We start from the raw sequence: 20,544 nt of genomic DNA on the forward strand, positions 1-20,544 counted from the left end.
TACTATATATTCCCAACCTTTCTACTGTCCTCATCACTTATCACTACTCTCACCAAGAAAAACCAAAGCCAAACAATCACTAGATAAAATCAATTTCGAGCGATGTCCAAGCATCTAGGAAAGCGAAGCGCTCTGTCTGCCACTCCTTTAGGTGAGTTCCCCCGCTCCCGGTCCGACTCTTCTCCATAGGGGGTACTGAAGATATACTCATGTGGTTCCGCTCTCGATGAATTGTATTGGTCAATGATCAGTGAGATGGTGTCAGCAACAATTACATCGGCTCCGATCGCCCGGCACAAGCGACCAAGTGCGCTACCTGACCCGGACCGAGAAACGTGCCGAAGATCTGCTCTCACCCCCGGACTCGCCCCCGCCGAGTTACGAGCTCCTCGTCGACAGCACCCCCCTTCCCCCCGCGCCCCGGATCAGTCATATCCCCGCCGATTGGCAACGCTCGATGGGCCCTCAAAACTCCGTCCTCAGACGTAACTTCAACAATCCCGACGAAAACTCCTTCAGAAGGGACCAATTCGTCTGTTGATCAACCCTTCAGACCTGCACCCTCCCCGATCAATTCCCTGCCCTAAATAAAACTCTCATCCCCACTCTGCCTCTAGTATCCCCACAACCCGCCCATAACATATCACTGTGTCTTCACTGCTACTCTTGTACTTGTAATATTCTCTATCAGATTCCGTATCATCCCTTTTGTCCGACCAAAAAACAAAAAACGAGATAAGAGCTTGGCTTGTGTATGATATAAATTCGTAGTTCGACTGCTGTTTGCTTTTGTGTACTGGTTTCCTTGCGCTTACGTTTTTCATAGGTGTCATATACAAACTCATCAATTGATAACCAACCAGAACACTTTGGACACTATTACGAGTAGTGGTATACCTATTGATACATAGTTGCGCCTTTGATTCTCTGTTTGGCTTCAGATAATGGCAATCGTATGAGCATTTTCGTAACTGCCCGACACTCCAGTGTCATATCTAGACGTGAGTTGGACAGAGAAATGTCCCGTCCATTGATCAAATGAAGAGTAAAGCAAACTCTGGCCAACTTCGGTCATTTTCACCATGTCGGATGTCCCCCTTCACAATCACAGGGGCAGAAAATCAGATCATTTTGAGCCGTCGTGTGGAGTCCAGGGCCCAGGCATCTCGCCAGATCTTGCCAATTCGTTTCAATCCGCATCCATACCTGTATACTATGAAAATTTAGAAGAATGCATGAACAGTCTCCTCCGCTGGAGCCTGCGGTGTAGCAGCAGCGGGCAAGTTTCCGCCGCGGCCCGCGGTGAAGAAATCATCGCCAGCGGGCCGCGGCCCGACTTTAACAGCTGCGACGCCTCCGCAGCGTCCGATTACATCATCACCGCCTTCGATCCTGCCGCCGGCTCTTCAAGGTGAGTCATCATCACATCAACACCCCTCATCCAAGCCCGTCCTCAAACTCAAAACGAGCGAACATACGCTGCCAGGAAAGCACAAGCAGAATATGGTCCAGGGAAGACAATTCAATCCATACTCGGTACGTTTCCGAAAAAAAAAAACTTTGGACCGCGCTCATATCGCAGCGCAACAAAGAACCGAACCACCGTCTTCGAGGGATCAAAAGAAGGTACTGACTTGTAGTATGATCGATCTTGATACGTAGGACAATGGGGGGACGATTCTAGCGATTTCTTCGAAGGAGTTCGCGGTGATCGCCGGTGATACGAGACAATCAGAGGGCTACTCTATCCAAACCAGATATGCTCCTAAGGTCACGCAGCTGACTGAAGAATGCTGTATCGCTGTTAATGGCTTCGCTGCTGATGGTAAAGAACTCGTCAAGCAACTCAAACAAAGACTCCAAGTCAGTCCATTCTTTTCTCTCTCTCACTCATAAATTGGTGCCCCCGGTGCTCTCCTCTCGGGCTGTATAAGAAATACAACATATCCTGGAAGCTCTTTTTTGGTGCGATTTGATAACTAATGAGAAGACTCGAGGTGTCGTTTGTCTTTCTGTTTGATTTGTTTTCAGTGGTATCAACACACTCATGCGAGTCAACCATCGGTGCAATCGATTGCCAGATTAGTCCAAACGATGCTCTATGGGCGACGATTCTTTCCGTATTACGCATACGTGATCTTGGCAGGAATCGATCGAGATGGGACCGGTGCGGTTTATTCGTTCGATCCGGTGGGAAGTTATGAGCGAGAAAGCTGCAGGGCCGCCGGGGCGGCGCAAAGTCTAGTCCAGCCGTTTCTGGACAACCAGGTGAGAAGGGTTTTGCAAGGCTGTATATACTATCATTTGATATCTCTTGAGAAATTGACGGCTTACCTTGTACTCTGTAAATTATGTTCAAAACCCGGTCAGGTTGGAGGCAAGAACATGACTCGTGATCCGTCCGGCCCAGCTCCTCCACCCGAGCCGGTCTACGCCCAAGGCGAATCTTACACTCCCCCTCGATCACAATTGCCGTTGGAGAAGGTCGAAGCCTTGGTCACGGACGCGTTCACTGGCGCGGCTGAGAGACATATTGAAGTCGGCGACGGCTTGGAGATCTTTGTTATTGAGGCCGGAAAAGGCGTCCGTGTGATCCGTAAGGAACTCAAGAGAGATTAGTTTCTTTGGGCTCTCACTTGTATTTCTCATCTTTTCTAGCTGCGATATCTTTTGACTCAAAATGAGAATCAATTATCCTTGTGATTGAGTCTTCTCTGCTCATTAATTGTTTGATAGCTGTTGGCCGAGGCTCTAAGTCAAACCATCATATGTCATTCACTGTTTAACCAGCGGGTGGAGTCGAGAACTAATGCATAGTTTGAAATTATAGCTCGTAAATCCTGTTGTGATGTAGATGGGTCCTTCAATTCATACACACATTCAATATGCCTACATACACCTTGTAAACTACTTCAACCAACCAGCTGGAAGATTGGATGACCGTGCACATCGTGCATGTAGAACAGTTACGCATCCCAAACATTACGCTTGTCGTGCATTGACACTCCCAGGCATGGTCCTCATATTTACCATAGATGTTTAAGCACATCGAGGTTCAGCCTTCCAAATATCTACAGTTTAAAAGTGGTTTGCAGAAGTGGGGGATATAGAAGGCATGTTGATGAGGTAAATTAGGCACAACTCTTCAAGATTGTTGTACATATAAATGTGAATTGTGTCAGACACCACTGACCAGAGAAGGTCTGAGAAGGTTCACATTGAGGTTTTCTCATGACTGTGGGCCTGGCTCGGAGGACTTGGGAAAAAGGCGTGGCGGGGCGTGGCCTGCGCCGTGCGGTGCCCGCTGAGGCGGAAGAGCCAGAACTCCGCCAACTTTATCTTTCTCCTCGCGAATCACCCTGAGATCAGGAAAATCTTCGGCGTTTTCAGCTCGCACCCTTCCCGTTACAAGGCGGACCAGATACATATTTACATACTGACATAGCTATTTAGTTGTGTTTCGCCGGTCGTAGGGTTCTGCGCTCACATCACCCAACTGTCGACGAATGTATTCGGCGCCAGCTTTGATCCAGCCCATCTCGGCCTTCTTGGTCACGCTTTCGAAACCAATCCATCCAACTCTATTCCCGTTCGCATTGTTCCCTATCCTTCATGCCTTTCGGATCAGTGTCGCTTATCGGTCCTTGAACAAGCAAGCCGGAGGAGCCACCAGTGTGGTAGCCAACTTGGCTGGGTTCTTGTTGATGGTCAGTCGATTCTCATTAATATTGAACGTCAGAAACCATCGGTTGATTTACGACTGATTGTACAAATAATCCTTTCGTCTCGTAGGCGTGGGGCGGCTCGATCATTTCTCACATCTTGCTGAATCTGCCTATTCCTCAACTGCTCTCATTCAGTCCTGTGTTGCTTTATGCCACGACACACTTCTGTCTACCTGACATCAAGAATCTACCGAAATTGAAGACCCTCGACACTATATTCCCTTTGGTTGATGCCTTGCTTCGTACCACCTCAATCGCCGCCGGCGTCGAAGCTTGTCGTACCCATCCCTCGCCAGCAATCCGTGAATCGCTATCAATTCAGCTATTCATCGGAGCTGTTGCTTCGTCAGGTGGTGGAATATCTGCTCAAACGCTCAGTGTATGGGAACCTTCCTGGCGCTTGAATCGGCCGATTTTCTTGCAAGAAGGAACGATGTTGGCTAGCACTGATGTTTGGTCGGGAACTCTAGTGGCTGTGATATATGGCTGTTTAACTGCTAGTCATCCCGAATATCTAAGATTAATGGGATTAATGTATTCTTCGTCTATCACTAAATCACCTCTCCTTTCGGCCATCGATGCTAAGGCCACTGCTGCTTCAATCCTTGCCCTCATATACTGCTGGAGGGTCTATAATGTACATTATTCGAAAGCACTCATTGCAGGGGCTCACAAGGATACTCAAGACAAATCAAAGAAAGAATGATCATCTAAATTGGATGTTCTCTAGTTGAAGATCTTAGTGGGCTGGCTATGATAGCCCATCGAATCCTGCTTAAATCATTCGAAATCACCATTCATGGTAAGCTCACATCTGCTGCCAAAGGAATTAGGATTTCCTTTATGTTTAGAAAAGAGTTGAAAGGGACTTGAATTCTCCTTGCGACCGTGTATTCTTTGTCGCGTGCCATGACTCATGGCACACCTGATGAGATTGCTTTATCACTCGAGATACATCCTTGAATTAAACAAGTGCACGAAGGAGGCGTACTTAAATGTTTCCTCATGCTTTGCCCACATGCCATTGTCCTATGTAGCTTGATTGAAATTTCATCCTTCCCTGGGCGGAGTGGTACATAAACCAATCGTTCCGGGCGGAGGGAAGAAGGCCACTGCGGGCCACCCCTCTCCAATTACAGAGGTACTTGGTAGTATACACAAGACATGGTCACAGCAAAAGGTGCTCAACTATGTATTGATTTCTTGTCAGTTCACCAACGAAAACTGTAAAGCTTTGCATGACTAGCCAGTTGGTCCAGCCTTCCAGAGTCAGTCCAGACTTCCAGTATTCTCAAAATTCTCAACCATTGCTCCTCTGATCTCTACCTTAGAGCCACCAGGAGCCACCCCGAAGGCCATCTCATAGACGCATTATGTTACGGTATTACCCGAGCCTGAGGTCCTCAGGCGGTCAATGGCCATTGCCGGGGTTAGACTGGATATCTCAGATACTTTCCCTAAAGTTTGACCAAGACCCCCGCCATTTTCAAGTCACAAATGCCTCAACGAGTCGGCTCTCCAGCCGTGCTCGCCTGGGCGGGACCATTTCCTGTCTGTGATGTGTATAATCTTTTCACCAATGTAATGAATTATGGATTTCAGATGATACAGTCTACAGAGAGCAAGCCCCAATTTCTCTCGTCGTGTTTCTTTCTGCGTGAAGTCCAAGGTCTTCTCCAGATTCATGTGTACATATTTCTGTACATGGGGTGACGGGTTACACTTTCTATTCTTCGCAATCAAGTGGCTTTATCTTATACATGGCTTTTGGAGCTTGTTTGGATTTGATGCTTCTTGGGATTGAACTTCTCGCCATATATAGCCGTCACTCTACTTGAGGGCAGACGCAACAGCGACTTTCTTACCCACATTTCGCTCCGGTCAAGTTTCTATCGCAACCATTCATCTCGTGGCCGAGCCTGCTCGAGAAACACTTTCGTTCTATTTTCGTCGGCACATTCGTTATGAGTTTATTCAAGTCTCACCTTCGGAGCATCTTCTTAATCTTTTCGTATGTCCAGTTAGTCGTGTCCGCCAGTCACCCCAAGTCACCCGGTTTCCATAAAACTTCGGGAAAGAAAGTCCACAGTTTATCATCAAAAGCTACAGGTAACATACTTCAAATCACTGGTGGCGGCAGCGCTGCCCCCCAAGCACCGAAGGATAACGATCAACTCAAAGCCTGGTTGGCGGATGATGTCCCGCGAGTTATTTTAATCAAGACGACCTTTGATTTCACTTCACCCAAAGTTAACGTGTCCTCTCCGGGCTGGTAAGCAGTTAGCTTTCACTAGTCTTCTTGTTATCCAGAGTAGAGAAAAATTGAGCTCAACTCGCACGAACGTTAGTATACCTTGGGCGCCATGTCAGAATGGTAACCAAATCCAGCAAGCAAGAGATTTCAGTAAGATCCGTTTCCTCTTGGAGTCAAATAAGATCGGACCGCCTGTAATTCTCAAACTAATCATGTTTCCTGGTTTTTCCAGATAATTGGTGCTCAAAGTTTTACAGCACGCACAAGCCTGCCCAGGTACGCAAGTCGCAGAAGAATAGACAAAACGTTCATACTTGACATTGATCCATCACTTGATTTGATCCCTTTAAAATCTCGCCAGGTTTCGTATCATGAAGCTCCTTTAGAACCTTTGGTGGTTAAGAGTAACAAGACAATATTAGGTGTCGGTTCGTCTGGTGTGTTGCGAGGAAAGGGGTAGGAGCATTCCTTCAAGTATCATTATTCTATTTGCTGGTAGAAGTATTCTGCTGAAAATTCTACTTTTTTCGGTGCTTCAGATTGGTTTTACACAATGCTCATAATGTTAAAATACAGGTAAATTTATGCTTGACATTTTGATTTCCTGGGGAAAATTAGCTGAACGCCTTTTGAATTTAATAGAATATCATCATCACTCAGCTGAATCCCTCAATAGTAAGCGGGAAGCAAATTCAAAGGAACGTTGCAATTGAAGTCTTGCGCTAACTTTATGTCTTTTGTAAAGGTTTGGGGCGGAGACGCAATAATGTTGGATGGGGTTTCTGATGTAGGAGTGGAAGGCGTTTCGAAAGCGGAGTTATCGCGCCTTTGCTAACAAATGTATTGCTTTGTTCTCAGGTCTTGATTGAACATTGCACTTTCAGCCTTGTGGGTCGACAGATGATTGTGACGGGTGGCATGTTTTCTTCGGAAGCCAATACGAATGTCTTCCTTATGAACAATCTGTTTGATGGCCGTACCGACTGGTCGGCCCGTTGTCAAAAGTTTAGCCATTTCAATTCGAATTTTGATCCATAATCGCAGCCCGTTTTTCTTCTTTTGAGTTCTTACAATTCTTCAACTTGACACTGAATCGCGCTTATTTTCTTCCCTAGCCGTCACTACTGGACTGTGCTCATCTCGGGCCCTGCAGACACCGTTACAATGGCCAATAAGTTGAGTGGTTTATCGGTTCAATCCATATGTCAACTTGTGAAGTACAGGGCTCAATTTCGGAGTCCTGTCTAGCTGCTTCGATTCAACTTCCGGCAGAAGTCCGAAAACCGGAGGGGCTGGAAGCCCAAACGTTCTCGTTCACTAGTAGGTTCTAGGGTCCTTGTAATCATATCCCCCGGGAAGTGTACTAACTGGCAATTGACCACTTCTGTTTTGAATGAAGCTATAACAACCTCCATACCAACATTGTGTCAGTCCATACATCCCTGAATCGTCTTTGGATTCCTTACGACACTAACGAAAGCTGATCTGATCAAGTGGCGAGACCTTTGAGATCGCCTCCGGGAGCACTTTCCTCGCCGAAGGGAATGTCATCAAGAGCGCGCAATTCGAAAACCCGGGTGATCAAGTAACTGACCGTGGGGGAAACGCATACATTCCGTTCCTCGATGCGGATGCTCAGGCGTGTCAGGGACCCTTGGGACGTCCATGCGTGAAGAACTTGATCATCCAGTCTTCACAATACAAGTTCGGGTTGAAGAAAGTAGCCTTGCAAGCGTTTCAAGTAAGCTTTTAGGGAGCTTGTGTTTTTTTCTTAGCTTGTTTTTTTTATCTTGCGCAAGCCAACAGCGATTCTTGACAGAATTCTTGAACTAATCACAAGAATTGTTTTCAACTCATTTAGAAAAGGCCACCTCCTAATTTTGGGCCCATAAAAGCAGCCTCTGACATCGTAAACGGAGTTCCTGGCGGCTGTGGTGTTGGTCACATCTGAGGAGACTAGCGATCAAGCTCACTGTTTTGGTGTTGCTTGAGTGATTATTAAGAAATGAAAGGCATGCTGGTTGAAAGCTTTTACATCGGTTCATCTCTGTTGGAATGTTTCCAACAGCTGATATTTTTATTTCAAATTTATTTATAAATTATTATCACCGTATTGTATACAGTGAAAAATCCTTTAGCATTGGAATAATTATTAGCTGCAGCTAGTTCACAATTATTTGCAAGATACATAGTAATATGTTTTCAAGTTTTTGTTTTGTTTTGGACCCAAAGTGTAATTTGGGTAGAAAGGGTGTTGGTTAAACAACTCCGGCCGTTTGGAGAAACAATTCTCCAAGTTTGTTGGCCGTTCCATGACGTCCTGCGACCGTCGCGGGGACCAACTGACGTGGATTTGGGAGTAGTTCTCTTGTAACCTAAACTGTTAGGTTAGAGTCTGTGAAACTCACCCACCCTAAAGACCATATTTGCCTGGGATGACAAGCTGCAGAGCCTTTTCCTCACTTCCATTTTCATACTCTTGGTTTCTGTTGAAAATTTCAGCCCTCAATATTTTTACTTCAAGAGAAAGAAATTATTTCTAGGGGGTTTTCCACTGCAAAATAAAGCGGGTCAACCGTTTTGTACCATAGACCATGAAAATCCAAATTTCCCAAATGCAAAATCTGCCAAAATTTAGGGATAAAACTGACCATCAACAATTAAAGGAAGTCTTGAGCACAAATGTGAAACATTTGAACAATTGAACCCTCCCCTAGTTGTCACTTTTTGTGTAAGGGACAAGAAAAGTAGTAAATTTTCAAAATTGAATCCAATGGTACAGGAAACATTCAAACTGATACAATAATCTCATTTATTGTATCTGTAGACTGTATTAATGTAATTTGATTTGGAAATGCCATTTTTAAGCATATACATTACAAGCAGAAAAGACTGCAAATGAGATCTAAGAGAGATTTCAAGCAGATCAGCACAGATCTGTGCTGTCCCAGTTTGAATCCTTGATGGGCTTGGTATTAATTGCACCATTATTGACATCATTGTTTTCTAGTTTTCTGGAGAATTTTTTTCCAACAAATCAAAGTCAAACATTTTATCCATGAATGCCTCTTCCTGCAAAACAAGTTTTACCTCATTCTGAGTTTGGGTTTGTTTGAAAAGAACTTATATAGTACATCAAGCGCGTCTGGGCACATGCCCCAGTCCCGCATGGCCGAGCGCCACCGGGGGTTTGGGGGGTGCCCAGGGGGCTTGATCGGGGAGGTTGGGCGGGCCGCGGATCTTGGCACATGCCCAAGTCTTGTGGCCGGCCCCAAGCTCTGGGCCAATGAGATCACCGGCAGTCGTGCCGGCAACTACACCTCAACCACCCACCACACCCACTCAACAACAAGAAAAGAACAAAAAATCTTTCCAGGTGAGTAAATTTCTACTACTTAGTGACTGCTGAGCCCATTTTTCTATTGATTGAGGGTTTTTTTTCTTGTTGACCACTTTTTTGTAGATTTCCACCTCCGCTGTGATGCCCTCTGAGGAACTGGAGCTCAAGGCAAATCAAGAAAAGGCCAAGGCGCTCGTCGAGGATCTGCGGGATGTGAACAAGAAGATTGCTCAACAGGAAGTAATCAAAAAGGCCAAAGCCAAGATCAATGATAAACAAACCTACAAAAACGATTGACTTGCCCATAAAGAAAAAAAAAACAAATGCAATGATTAAACCCAAGGTCCGCGAACTCATACGCGACAATTTTATTGGAAACAGTATGAAGGTGGTTGATGCTGAGAAAACCTTCAAAGTATCGCAACATCAAATTCAGCGTATCAAAGCTGAAGATCCAAACCTTGTCAAGACGCAAAAAAAACGCCCCAGCAAGTTCACTGACGAGATGAAGACTGAGATCCTCATTCAGCTTGATCAGTGATCCTCAACTACACTTCCAGAGCTTGCTAAGTTCCTCAAGGACAAGTTTGACGTCAAAATATCAACTCAGGAAATCAGCAACCTGATCCATGATATGGAAATATCATGGAAACAGGCTACCAACATACCGGCGTTGTGGAATCAGCCCTACCTTACTCAGCAACGGGCGAATTTTGTGAATCGCCGTGGGCGTGATCTTGGTCAGAAGGTTGTGTACGTCGATGAGGCTGGATTTGATCTTCACTCGGGTCGATCTCACGGATATGCTCCCTCCGGTAGGTGTTTTCTCTTCCTTTCTTTTTTGGTTTCTTGCTGAATTTTGCATTGAATCAAGGCCAACCTGCTGTCTTGAGTCTTGTACCCAAGGCGAAGCAGGTGACCTTGATAGGTGCCCTGTCGGAGGAGGGTTTTGTCTATCACAAACTCCTCAACGCGGACAACACCAAGGCTAAGGGGGTAGGCGCGGATCAGTTCTGCCTCTTCCTTGGGAGCCTTGGTGCTAGGCTTCCTCCCGATTCTATAATCATCATTGATAATTCCCCAATCCATCGAGGCGAGCGCTTTGAAGAGGTCCGACAATTGCTCAGCACCTCAAAATCTATTCAGATCAAATTCCTTCCAAAATACTCCCTGTTCCTCAATCCAATCAAGTACAGCTTTCACTCAATTAAAGCCTATGTCCAATCAAAAGAGCCGCCCAATTGAACAGCTTTAGTTACCAAGATCAAGAACGCAATCAACAAAGCAATTACCCCAGAAAAGTCAACCCATTTTTTTTTTCATTGTTGGCGGCTTTACTGCCCATGTGCTGAATACCAGGAAATCACTGGGCCCATCTTGGCTGCCCCTTCCTAAAATAAGGTATTCTACTGCTTATTACTATTATTATGATGTATTACACATTGATGAATAAATAAAAATAAAGATAAAAAATGTATCTAAATAGTAGTAATATACATCTATGTGATATAGCTAGCAATGAATAACCCTAACCTGCAAATCTGGAAAGTGATGACAGTGAGGAAGGGGTGTGATGACCCCTTCACCTTAGAATAGTGAGCTTTAGTGTGCGTGGCAGCCTCGCTTGGCCTCGGCCAAGGGGGGCTTTGTGCCGAACCCCGCCAACTTGGCCATGTGCCAAGCGGGGGTTTTGGGTGTGCCACACGCACTTTGGGCTCGGCCAAGCGGGCTTGGGCTTTTCACCCCCGAACTTGGGCATGTGCCCAGACACCCTTGATGCACTATACTTCCAGCTTGGCTGGCTTAAGAAAGGAATAGTTTATTTTTGTGTTTTTGGGCCAGAGTCTTCTTTTGACTCCTTGTTGCTCAAGCCTCACCCTACCCACTTGAGTTTAATAATCTCAAATTTGATCTGAGGCCCATCAGTGGAGGACTTCCTGCTGGCTAAAATGCTTAGTCTAGAGGGACATGCCAAACCTTACTGGCTGGTGAAAGTTGATTGAAATCAAGTTTTCACCAGCAAACAAGGTTTAGTGCCCTCCTCTAAATCAAGCCTTTTAGAGCATCTCAACTGCGGGTGCTAAACTGTGTTGCCAAATCTTTGAGTTCAGTGACTGGGGTGCAGTTTTAGCAACCTGCATCAAGGCAGCTTTGCATCTTGAGTTGCCATAATTGGCAGCTTGCAGTTGTGAAATGTGTAGTTTGGTGTGTGATACTTGCAAGGCTGGTGCAAGGTTGGGATGTTATCCTGTTTCCAAATTGACAAACAGGATAGCTCCCAAGAGGCAAATTCACCAATTTCATCAGGCTTAATGGCACCCGTGGTGGAGATGCTCTTAGGCAATGGGAAGTCCTTCTTATTAAAATCTTGTCCTTCATAGCAACAATGTAACCATTACAACCAATGTATTTGTAGCGGTGTGTAACATATCTTAGGCCCCGTTTGGACGCCCAGTGTGATATGATAAATTGCATCATAATATTCATACCACCCAATGTGCAATCCAACTGTAATAAAGCCAATCAAGAAATGATTAGATTTATAACATAGCTGTTTGGCACATCCACTCCAGAATAATGTTGGAGTCCATTTATAACAGGCTGTTTGGAGAGCAGACAGTATCATACATGTACATGCACCTAGTACACATCTTGATGACCTGTTCAACTGGTTATCCGGAGGAGTAACACCCTCTCAATGACCGGTCATCTGGACTCCTCTCGATCATCCGGTCATCAAGAGGAGCCCACCTCTTGATGTCTGATCACCCGGTCATCAAGAGGAGCCCACCTCTTGATGTCCAATCACCCGGTCATCAAGAGCTGAACTCCTCTGGATGGCCGGTCAAACCGGTCATCTAGAGGAGTTCAGCTCCTGATGGTTGGTTGAACCGGTCGTCCAGAGGGCTTCAGCTCCTGATGACCGGTTGACCGTTTATCAAGAGCTGAACTCCTCTCAATGACCGGTCAACCGGTCATGAGGACACAACCTCTCGATGACCTGTTGACTGGTCATCGAGAGGTGAAGCGGTTGACTGGCCATCGAAGAGGACACAACCTCTCGATGACCAGTCATCCAGACTCCCAAGGTTATGTCCTCTTTGATGACCTGTTGACCAATCATCAAGAGGGTCTGTCCTCTTCAATGACTGGTTGGCCGGTCATTGAGAGGGTGTGTCCTCTTTGATGACCAGTGGGTGTGTCCTCTTCAATGACCGGTTGAACCGGTCATTGAGAGGGTGTGTCCTCTTTGATGACCGGTTGAACCGGTCATCAAGAGGTGAAGTCCTCTGGATGGCCGGTCAGAACGGTCATCCAGAGGTTGTGTCTGGATGGCCGGTCCAACCGGTCATCCAGAGGTTGTGTCCTCTTTGATGATTGGTTGACCAGTCATCAAGGGGTTGTGTCCTTCTTGATTACCAGATGATCGGTCATTGAGAGGTGCAGCTTGATGACTGGGGGGTGAGTATGTACATATGTAGTCATCAATATATCACCCGGAAATAGAGGTCCTGACCTCTATTTCCAAAATGGCGGGGGTGATATTTTTTTGGTGATGTGTGGTAATGCATCTTACGATATCATTGGCAGCCCCAAACACCAAATAAAAAGGTGTGATACCCCGGGCGCCCCCCGTTATAAATTGCTCAATTTATCATATTGCATTGCGCGGCCAAACGGGGCCTTAATGCATCACTGTTACACTGTAACAGTATTGTAATGTGCGCCCGCTCTGTTACATGGGAATTTTTGTTCTGTGTACACCATGGGTGAAGCGCGTCAAAATTATTTTGATTGCCCACCAAAATGCTTTTGGTTGGCCCGCCTGCAAGGGCGGACCGTCCATTGACGGTCGGCGATTCTCCAGAAAGGAATCCGGCGGTTTACTGGATGGGATTCCGAATTTATTTTGGATTGCCAACCCCATTCCAAATTGCTTTTGATGGCTATTTGGAATGGTGACGGGTTGGCTTGGGCTGCTGAAGGCTCGAAAATGCGAGTGGGCAACTGGTCAAACAAAAGGGGGATCAAACCAGCACCATCTGGCTGATCCACCCCACAGGAGCTGCTTGACCACTATGCTAGACACACTATGCAGTCAGGTGTGTGATTAGTGGATATAACGCTGCATTTGTGGGGCTTGCCCGGTTGTACACAAAACTATTCCGGGGAAAATCCAGGAAAGAAACCGGAATGAGATTCCGGTCTGTTTCCTGGAATGAAGTCAAATGAATTCCGACTTCATTCCGGCGCGGACCCATCTTTTCAGGTTTGGGTTTAACCCGAATTGCGATCGGAATGATTCCGGTCCTTCGACCACACCGGAAGCATTCCGATTGCTTTTTGGTTTTTCTTGCCCTCAAGTATTTTTACTGGATTCAAACTTTAAAACTTCACCTGTGGTGTAATGGTGCACTGATTTGGTACAGTTTTTTCATATTTATGTATTGAGGGGCTGATGCGCCACTGCTCCAACACATAATAGGCTGTAGCGCCACTGTAACGGAGGCTCAATGCGCTACATTGAGCTTTGAAATGATGTATTGGCGCATTCAATACATTGTATTGGTAGCGCATCAGTGCGCCAATGTGCTACACTACTTTTCAATTAGCGTGTAACGGACCCCAATTACAATATACTGTATATACTGCCACAATACAGCAATACCAGAAAAGCTTGCGGCCAGCTTTTGGACCGCTGATTTCAGCCTCAAAGCCTGTATGGCTCCTGTACGTCAGGAATGCCATCAGAATAAAAAACCTAGTTATTTGTTTTCCACTTTGGGGCCTTGAGGGCCCCACCATTGGATTCCTGGAGTGATTTTACTTCGATCCGGCCCTTTGCCGCCCCTGCCCCCCTCACCCATTGCCCGGCCTGGCATCAATGTCAAGCGGAACCAGCTGCACAAATGGGTTTTGTCTGCCTGTGCAGTGAAGCTGTACAGGCCTGTGGCTGAAATGCAGAAATCATTTCAGCAACAAAATTTGGCAAGCTTTTCTGGGATTGCTGTACATGTATTGTAATGGTTACATTGTTGATAGCCATGTGAATTGTTGCAATCTCTTTTTCAACTCAGTGGCATCTTTTTCAAGCTCACTGCAAAGATTTGCTTGAGCTTAACCAAGCCTCTCTGGAGGAGAGCCCCGCAGGGTCTCTGTCTCACAGAGACTGCCAACTCAGAAGGGAGGACTGACTAAGTTTGAGCTTTGCTGGGTGTGCACCAATTGCCAGCAAAAAAATCATTGAGATTGTATATCAGAGATGAAATTTCCCATTTACATAGCACCTGACAAGCCCAGGTGTTCCACTGGCTGGATTGCCTAGCTGGCAGAACAGATTCAACTAATTTGAAAGTGTTTTTGCAAGAGATCATGCTTTGCTATTTCATATTTTGCTTTTTTTTAATTCCTCTTCATATCTCTCTCCATCATGCATGACTTTTGGTAATAATTACTTCGCCATGGCCACTATTTCATATGATGCCATATCAGCGTGCTTTGAATTGCAAAGGTCAGGGGCAGTTGTTTGCTCTATAAGTTGGAGACTGACTATTCACAGTCTAATTTATTGAGATCAAAACGCTTGAAGATTTGGCCTACACGGTGTTATCCCACCAAGCTCCATCCAATCCAACTGGTTAAAAGGAGTCACTCGACATAGGAACAATTGCAGGAGGAAATGGTGGGCTCAACCAACCCGGGCGCTGGAGCCCCACTCATCAGAAGCACAACAGCATCAGAAACAAGGAGGTAAGTATGTCTGCATCACCCTTTTTCCATCAAAGCCATCCACTGATCATTCATAAAATTAGTTCTTTCAGACTTGGTTATCCAGGGCTTTCAAAACCTGGTCCAAAAATACCTTACATAAGATGATATTGACCAGCTTCCTGAAACAGAGCTTCACGCTGCTGGACAATCCCCGTTGATACTGTTAGAGTGTCTCTGGTGGAGACAAGGTTCCCAAGATTCCATAAACCATGTACTTAGACACTAAGGGCCTGTACCATGGGCCTCAATTTTGAAAAATTTCAACTTTTTTTGCCCTGTACACAAAAATTGAAAACTAGCGGAGGGTTCAAATGTTGAAATTCTTCACATTTGGGCTCCAGCCTACATTTTTTCCAGGCTCAGTTTTTGTCCCAAGAAATTTTGAGGCAAATAAATTTGGAAAGGGTCAGCCTAAATGCACTCCAAACTTTTACTTCATGCACTCAACATTTTTGGCTTTGGGGGGCCAGCACTACAAAAAAAGTTGGAGTGCCTTGATTTTGTACTCCCAAAACATGGAGTCCCCAGATGGGCACTCCATGTTTATTGGAGTACACAACTGGGTACTCCAAAATTGACCAAAATAGGGGAGTGCAGCTAGATGCACTCCAAAAAAAAAAAATGGAGTGCAAGCCCAAGCACTCCACCTTTTCAGTGAAGGATTTTGGCTTTGCGCTCCAGCTAGCAAATACCAAATGGAGTGCATTGGGGTGCACTCCAAGTCTCCTTTTTTTTGGAGTGCCCACAGCAATCACACCTCTCGATGACCGGTCTGGACCGGTCATTGAGGGGACTCACACGACCGGTCATCCAGAGGACTCATACCTCTTGATGACCGGCGCGGACTGGTAATCAGTCACACCTCTCAATGACCGGTGTGTACCGGTCAACAAGGGGAGGTGCTAATCTCGATGACCGGTCTTTACCGGTCATCAAGGGGACTCCCACCTCTCAATGACCGGCGCGGACCGGTCATCAGTCACACCTCCCGATGACCGGCACAGACCGGTCATCGAGAGGACTCACACCTCTTGATGATTGGTCTGACCGGTCATCCAGAGGACTCACACCTCTCGATGACCGGTCATCACCGGTCATCAAGGTGAGTCACATTTATTGATGACGGGTCAGACCGGTCATCAAGGGCAATAACACCTCTTGATGACCGGTGCATACCAGTCATCAAGGGGAGGTGCTACTCTTGATGACCGGTCATTGAGAGGAGATGTTACTCCCCTCAATGAACGGCACAGACCGGTCATCGAGAGATGTGACTCACCTCGATGACCGGTCATCACCGGTCATCGAGTGTTATTACCCTCAATGACCGGTCTGACCGGTCATTGAGTGGTGTGAGCTGGTGTGAGCCCTCTCGATGACCGGTCATCACCGGTCATCGAGAGGTGTGAGTCCCCTTGATGACTGGTCTGTGCCGGTCACCGAGGGGAGTAGCACCTCCTCTTGATGACCGGTCAGACCTACTGGTCATTGAGAGTAGCACCTACCCTCAATGACTGGTACACACCGGTCATCCAGAGGAGGTGTTATTCCCCTCAATGACCGGTCTGACCGGTCATCAAGGGATGTGACTCACCTCGATGACTGGTGATGATTGGTCATTGAGAGGTGTTATTACCCTTGATGACCAGACTGACCGATCATCAAGAGGAGGTTTTATTAGCCTTGATGACCGGTGTGACCAATCATCAAGATGTGAGTCCCCTCGATGACCGGTCTGTGCCGGTCATCGGGAGGTGTGACTGGTCCGCGCCGGTCATCAAGAGGTGTGAGTCCCCTCGGAGACCGGCACAGACCGGTCATCAAGAGGAGATGTTACTCCCCTTGATGACCGGCACAGACCAGTCATCAAGAGGTGTGATTTCCCTCAATGACCGGCGGTCTGGTACAGACCGGTCATTGAGAGGAGATGTTAATCCGCTCAATGCCGGTCTGTACCGGTCATGGATATCAGGAGGATCAAGTGGGGTGTGTTTGTACATAGCCCGGTTGAAGTTGTAGGCAATCCAGCTCTGGCTGGAGTGCACAGTACTGCACTCCCCTTTTGAGGAGGAGAAATATCAGGAATGGAGTGCTGGGGGAATGCACTCCAATCTGATGGAGTGAGACTCATGGGCACTCATTACATTTCCTGGCCACTGGAGTTCTTTGTGGTGCACTCCAAAGAGTCTTGAGTCCCCAGTTCTGCACTCCAATTGACTTGGAGTACTCTAGTCTGTACTCCAACAATCATTGGAGTGCACACTCCATACACTCACTTTTGGAGTGCTTTTGGGATTTTTTTGGAGTGCATTTAGGCTGACCCTATATTTATTGTGCTCATCTTTGTCCTCGATGTCTTTGAGTTCAGACAACGTAAGCACATCTTCATCTGTAAGTTCGCCATTGATATTGCCGACGATTTCCTCCTCCTCCTCCTTGTCTGATACCGCTAATGAACACTCATTATCTTCAAAGCTTTCAACAAGATCACCTGGTTCATACTCTTTGTCTGATTTGTCTGACTCGGAAGCCTTGGGGGTGGCCTTCTGGGCGCGCGCAAAAGGCCGGAGTATAGCCTTGACAATAAGATTAAGGATATGTGCGAAGCACCGTATCCACTGTTCCTCACCTTTAAATTGCTTCCACTTGAGTTTTTCTAACTTGTCAATAATTGTACCGTTATTGGCCGCGTTGTCGGATACAATACCGCAGATCTAAGTACAGCAGCGGTCGTTTTTTAGTCGAATTAATTAGAGAATCCACAGAGAGAAAAAGAATTCATACCCGGTTTGTCAAGTCAAACTTCTCCACAACTAATTGCACAATGCTAGCCAAGTATGCACCGGTATGTTGTTTGTGAAGTACAACAAAGTCAAGGAGCTTTGCAATTGGTCCGACATTACCGGCTTCATTGTCTGAGAGTCAATATATCACGGCCCCCATGACGTCAAATCCATTACGAGTCTGCCACGCATCAACCCCCAAGTACAGCGCCCCCTTGTGAGTCTGAATAGAGATGAGGCAAGGCTTCAGTATTTTATTGAAACAGAATTCAAATGAATAAGTATGAAAAAAGGCACACCTTTAATTCTTGGCAGATCTGTTCCTGAATGGACACATATAACATGTGAATTGCGTTTGATACCATCTTGCAATTAGGGAGATGTTTGAGGATGGTTGGATGGAGGAGTTTCTTGAAGCTGAGGGATTCCAAGGCTGAAAATGGCTTGGCTTCCTCAACACACCAAATCACACACCTTTGCAAAACCTAAGGAGATACGACCGAGAGACGGCCGATCAGATGAGTGAGAAAAAATATTAAGAAAAGGGAAAAACACCTGCCTCCTGCGGGTCAATATCTCCTGTGCCAGATACACCCACCTCTGCAAGCAACTTGTTAGCCAAGTTGTTTTGTTGCTTCCTCATACATTGGCCGGCATGAGCAAGCAGATTACTGCATGATGACTCATAAGCAGGTTGATTGACTGTCTTACCACATCTGATTGCTTCGCTTGAATAGCTATGACTTCTGTTTGGTGATTAAAAAAAGAAACACTTACGTCTTACATCTCCAGGCGATCATCAGGCGCCTGAATTTATTGAGCTGTGCGGAAAGCTCTGGCGGATTGTACAAAGAGTATGCTGAACTGACTTGATTCCGAGAAAGTCTCTTCGCATGTTCTAGTACAAGTGGAGATCAAACTAATCAATATGATGATCGATTAATCGCTGTAAAGAATACATAAAAAACTTACCAAGACGTTGCTCATTGGTCAGTTCAGATCCCCCTGGTGTGGCGCTTTGGGTTGTTGAGTTTCCATCATCCCGGTCGTCGTTTGAATCCTCATTTGGCTTATCATTTTTGTCTTCTGAGCGGTGTTTTTGGAGCCTCTTTCGGTGGTTCATGATTCTGGATATTGGTTGGTTGGCTGTTGGGGATATGCTGTTGTTGCGGATATGCGGCTCAAGGATACAAGTGTCGGGGGATATGGGGTGGGTGGAGATTGCGTGCTGCGCAGCCGCGGGTCACAGGAACCTACATACATGGGCGGATGTCAGTGAGGAATATCCAAATACCCGCTGGATTCTCCCAGAAATCCAGACATCCGCATCTGCATCCGCTAACCGCCTGCAGATACCTGCAGGTATGGGGCGGATACCCGCCAGCGGATAGTGGATGCAAAATGGCCATCTCTATCTTTGAGGCATTGATGATATTGCCAAGTGTATCAACAATTGTATTGCGCATGAGACTGGCAATGGTGGATGCTTCCTCCACAGACAAGATGGCAAAGTTTTACATCTTGTCTGTGAAGGGCTCTTGACAGATGAGGACATGACAAAGGGTTTGGTCAATTGCGGCCTCCCAGGACGGAAAATTCGTTCCCTTGTAGGCCAGGATTGGCTTTTGGGGGTTTAGCTGATGATGGACCTACATAGGTTTATTGAGAAAATTGTTCATTATCATCTCCTGGCGGGTGTGGTGACAGGAGACAACTGGGGCTTGGGCTACTGGCATCTGCGCTTGGTTGTTACGCAGTGCGGCGATTTCTTCACGCAGATCATGGAAGAGTTGCCTTGCTTGTTGCGGAGTGAGGTCGGGTTCCATGTTGTCGCTGGATGATGGTGATGAGGGGAGTGAGAAGGAGTTGGTGGGTGGGTTTCTGGATGTAGATGGTTGGTTCAGCAAAGCTGATCTTCTTTGTTTGATTTCTGACTCTTGATTCTTCTTCTTCAGTTCTTCGTTGATTTTAATCTGACATTCCTTTTTCTTCTCAATCCAATTCATCAAATGGCTGAAGGTAGGAGCGGGGAGATGAGCAGCGCAGCAAGCAGGCTTTTAACCTATAATATGCCTCAATAGATGCAGGAAAATGGGACCTGGGTGGAACAGTCCTGTTGCAGTCAGTCTCGGCACTGACAAATCCAGCTCCAATCTTGGTGATAATTGCATAGTGGAATCATGTACTAACCTGGGCGGAACAGTCCCGTCGTGGTCAGTCTTGGCACTGATGAATCTGGCTCCAATCTTGGTGAGGAAAAGAGATTGAAGCCGGGCGCGGGTCCGACCAGGTTATGTAGTCTAAACCTAACCGGTTGATGATGACTAAGCACCAGTTAGGTTTAGGGCCTGTACCATAGGGCATGAAAATTGGAATTTTCCAAATGGGTCAGCCTAAATGCACTCCAAAGAAATCCCAAAAGCACTCCAAAAGTGAGTGTATGCCATGAAAAAATTGATGTGAATAGGTGTCAGGTGACATTCAGTAAAATATGCTGAAATTCCAGTGGTACTCCAGCATTACTCCCCTTGAATAACAATGACCCCTTTGTCATCATCAGAGGGTTCTACCACTTTTCTATCATTGTATGTTTGGAGTTAAGGTTGGAGTTAGCTTCACGTCACCTACCACCTAGTCCCCTCAGATTTTTCATGGTGGAGTGTGCACTCC

The 20,544-nt window shown here is 46.3% G+C and overlaps 4 protein-coding genes across 4 annotated transcripts; all 4 read left to right on the forward strand.

The window, feature by feature from the left end:
* Positions 1 to 102: 102 nt before the first annotated feature.
* Positions 103 to 541, forward strand: PtA15_9A556 (uncharacterized protein; the record flags this gene model as incomplete). The annotated part of the gene is made up of 2 exons (XM_053172777.1): positions 103 to 151; positions 252 to 541. The coding sequence occupies 2 exons, from the start codon at positions 103 to 105 to the stop codon at positions 539 to 541; spliced, it is 339 nt and encodes a 112-aa protein (XP_053023984.1).
* Positions 542 to 1,503: 962 nt separating this feature from the next.
* On the forward strand, positions 1,504 to 1,896 carry PtA15_9A557 (uncharacterized protein; the record flags this gene model as incomplete). Its single annotated transcript, XM_053172778.1, has 2 exons — positions 1,504 to 1,536; positions 1,663 to 1,896. The coding sequence occupies 2 exons, from the start codon at positions 1,504 to 1,506 to the stop codon at positions 1,894 to 1,896; spliced, it is 267 nt and encodes an 88-aa protein (XP_053023985.1).
* A 1,610-nt stretch (positions 1,897 to 3,506) lies between these two features.
* On the forward strand, positions 3,507 to 4,431 carry PtA15_9A558 (uncharacterized protein; the record flags this gene model as incomplete). Its single annotated transcript, XM_053172779.1, has 2 exons — positions 3,507 to 3,707; positions 3,793 to 4,431. The coding sequence occupies 2 exons, from the start codon at positions 3,507 to 3,509 to the stop codon at positions 4,429 to 4,431; spliced, it is 840 nt and encodes a 279-aa protein (XP_053023986.1).
* Positions 4,432 to 5,689: 1,258 nt separating this feature from the next.
* Positions 5,690 to 7,930, forward strand: PtA15_9A559 (uncharacterized protein; the record flags this gene model as incomplete). Its single annotated transcript, XM_053172780.1, has 13 exons — positions 5,690 to 5,997; positions 6,074 to 6,129; positions 6,212 to 6,255; positions 6,341 to 6,435; positions 6,519 to 6,555; positions 6,622 to 6,654; positions 6,725 to 6,766; positions 6,838 to 6,983; positions 7,095 to 7,154; positions 7,228 to 7,299; positions 7,379 to 7,405; positions 7,474 to 7,720; positions 7,841 to 7,930. The coding sequence occupies 13 exons, from the start codon at positions 5,690 to 5,692 to the stop codon at positions 7,928 to 7,930; spliced, it is 1,257 nt and encodes a 418-aa protein (XP_053023987.1).
* Positions 7,931 to 20,544: the final 12,614 nt, after the last annotated feature.

Source organism: Puccinia triticina, chromosome 9A (genome assembly GCF_026914185.1).
Source record: "Puccinia triticina chromosome 9A, complete sequence".
In the NCBI taxonomy this organism is placed as follows: domain Eukaryota; kingdom Fungi; phylum Basidiomycota; class Pucciniomycetes; order Pucciniales; family Pucciniaceae; genus Puccinia; species Puccinia triticina.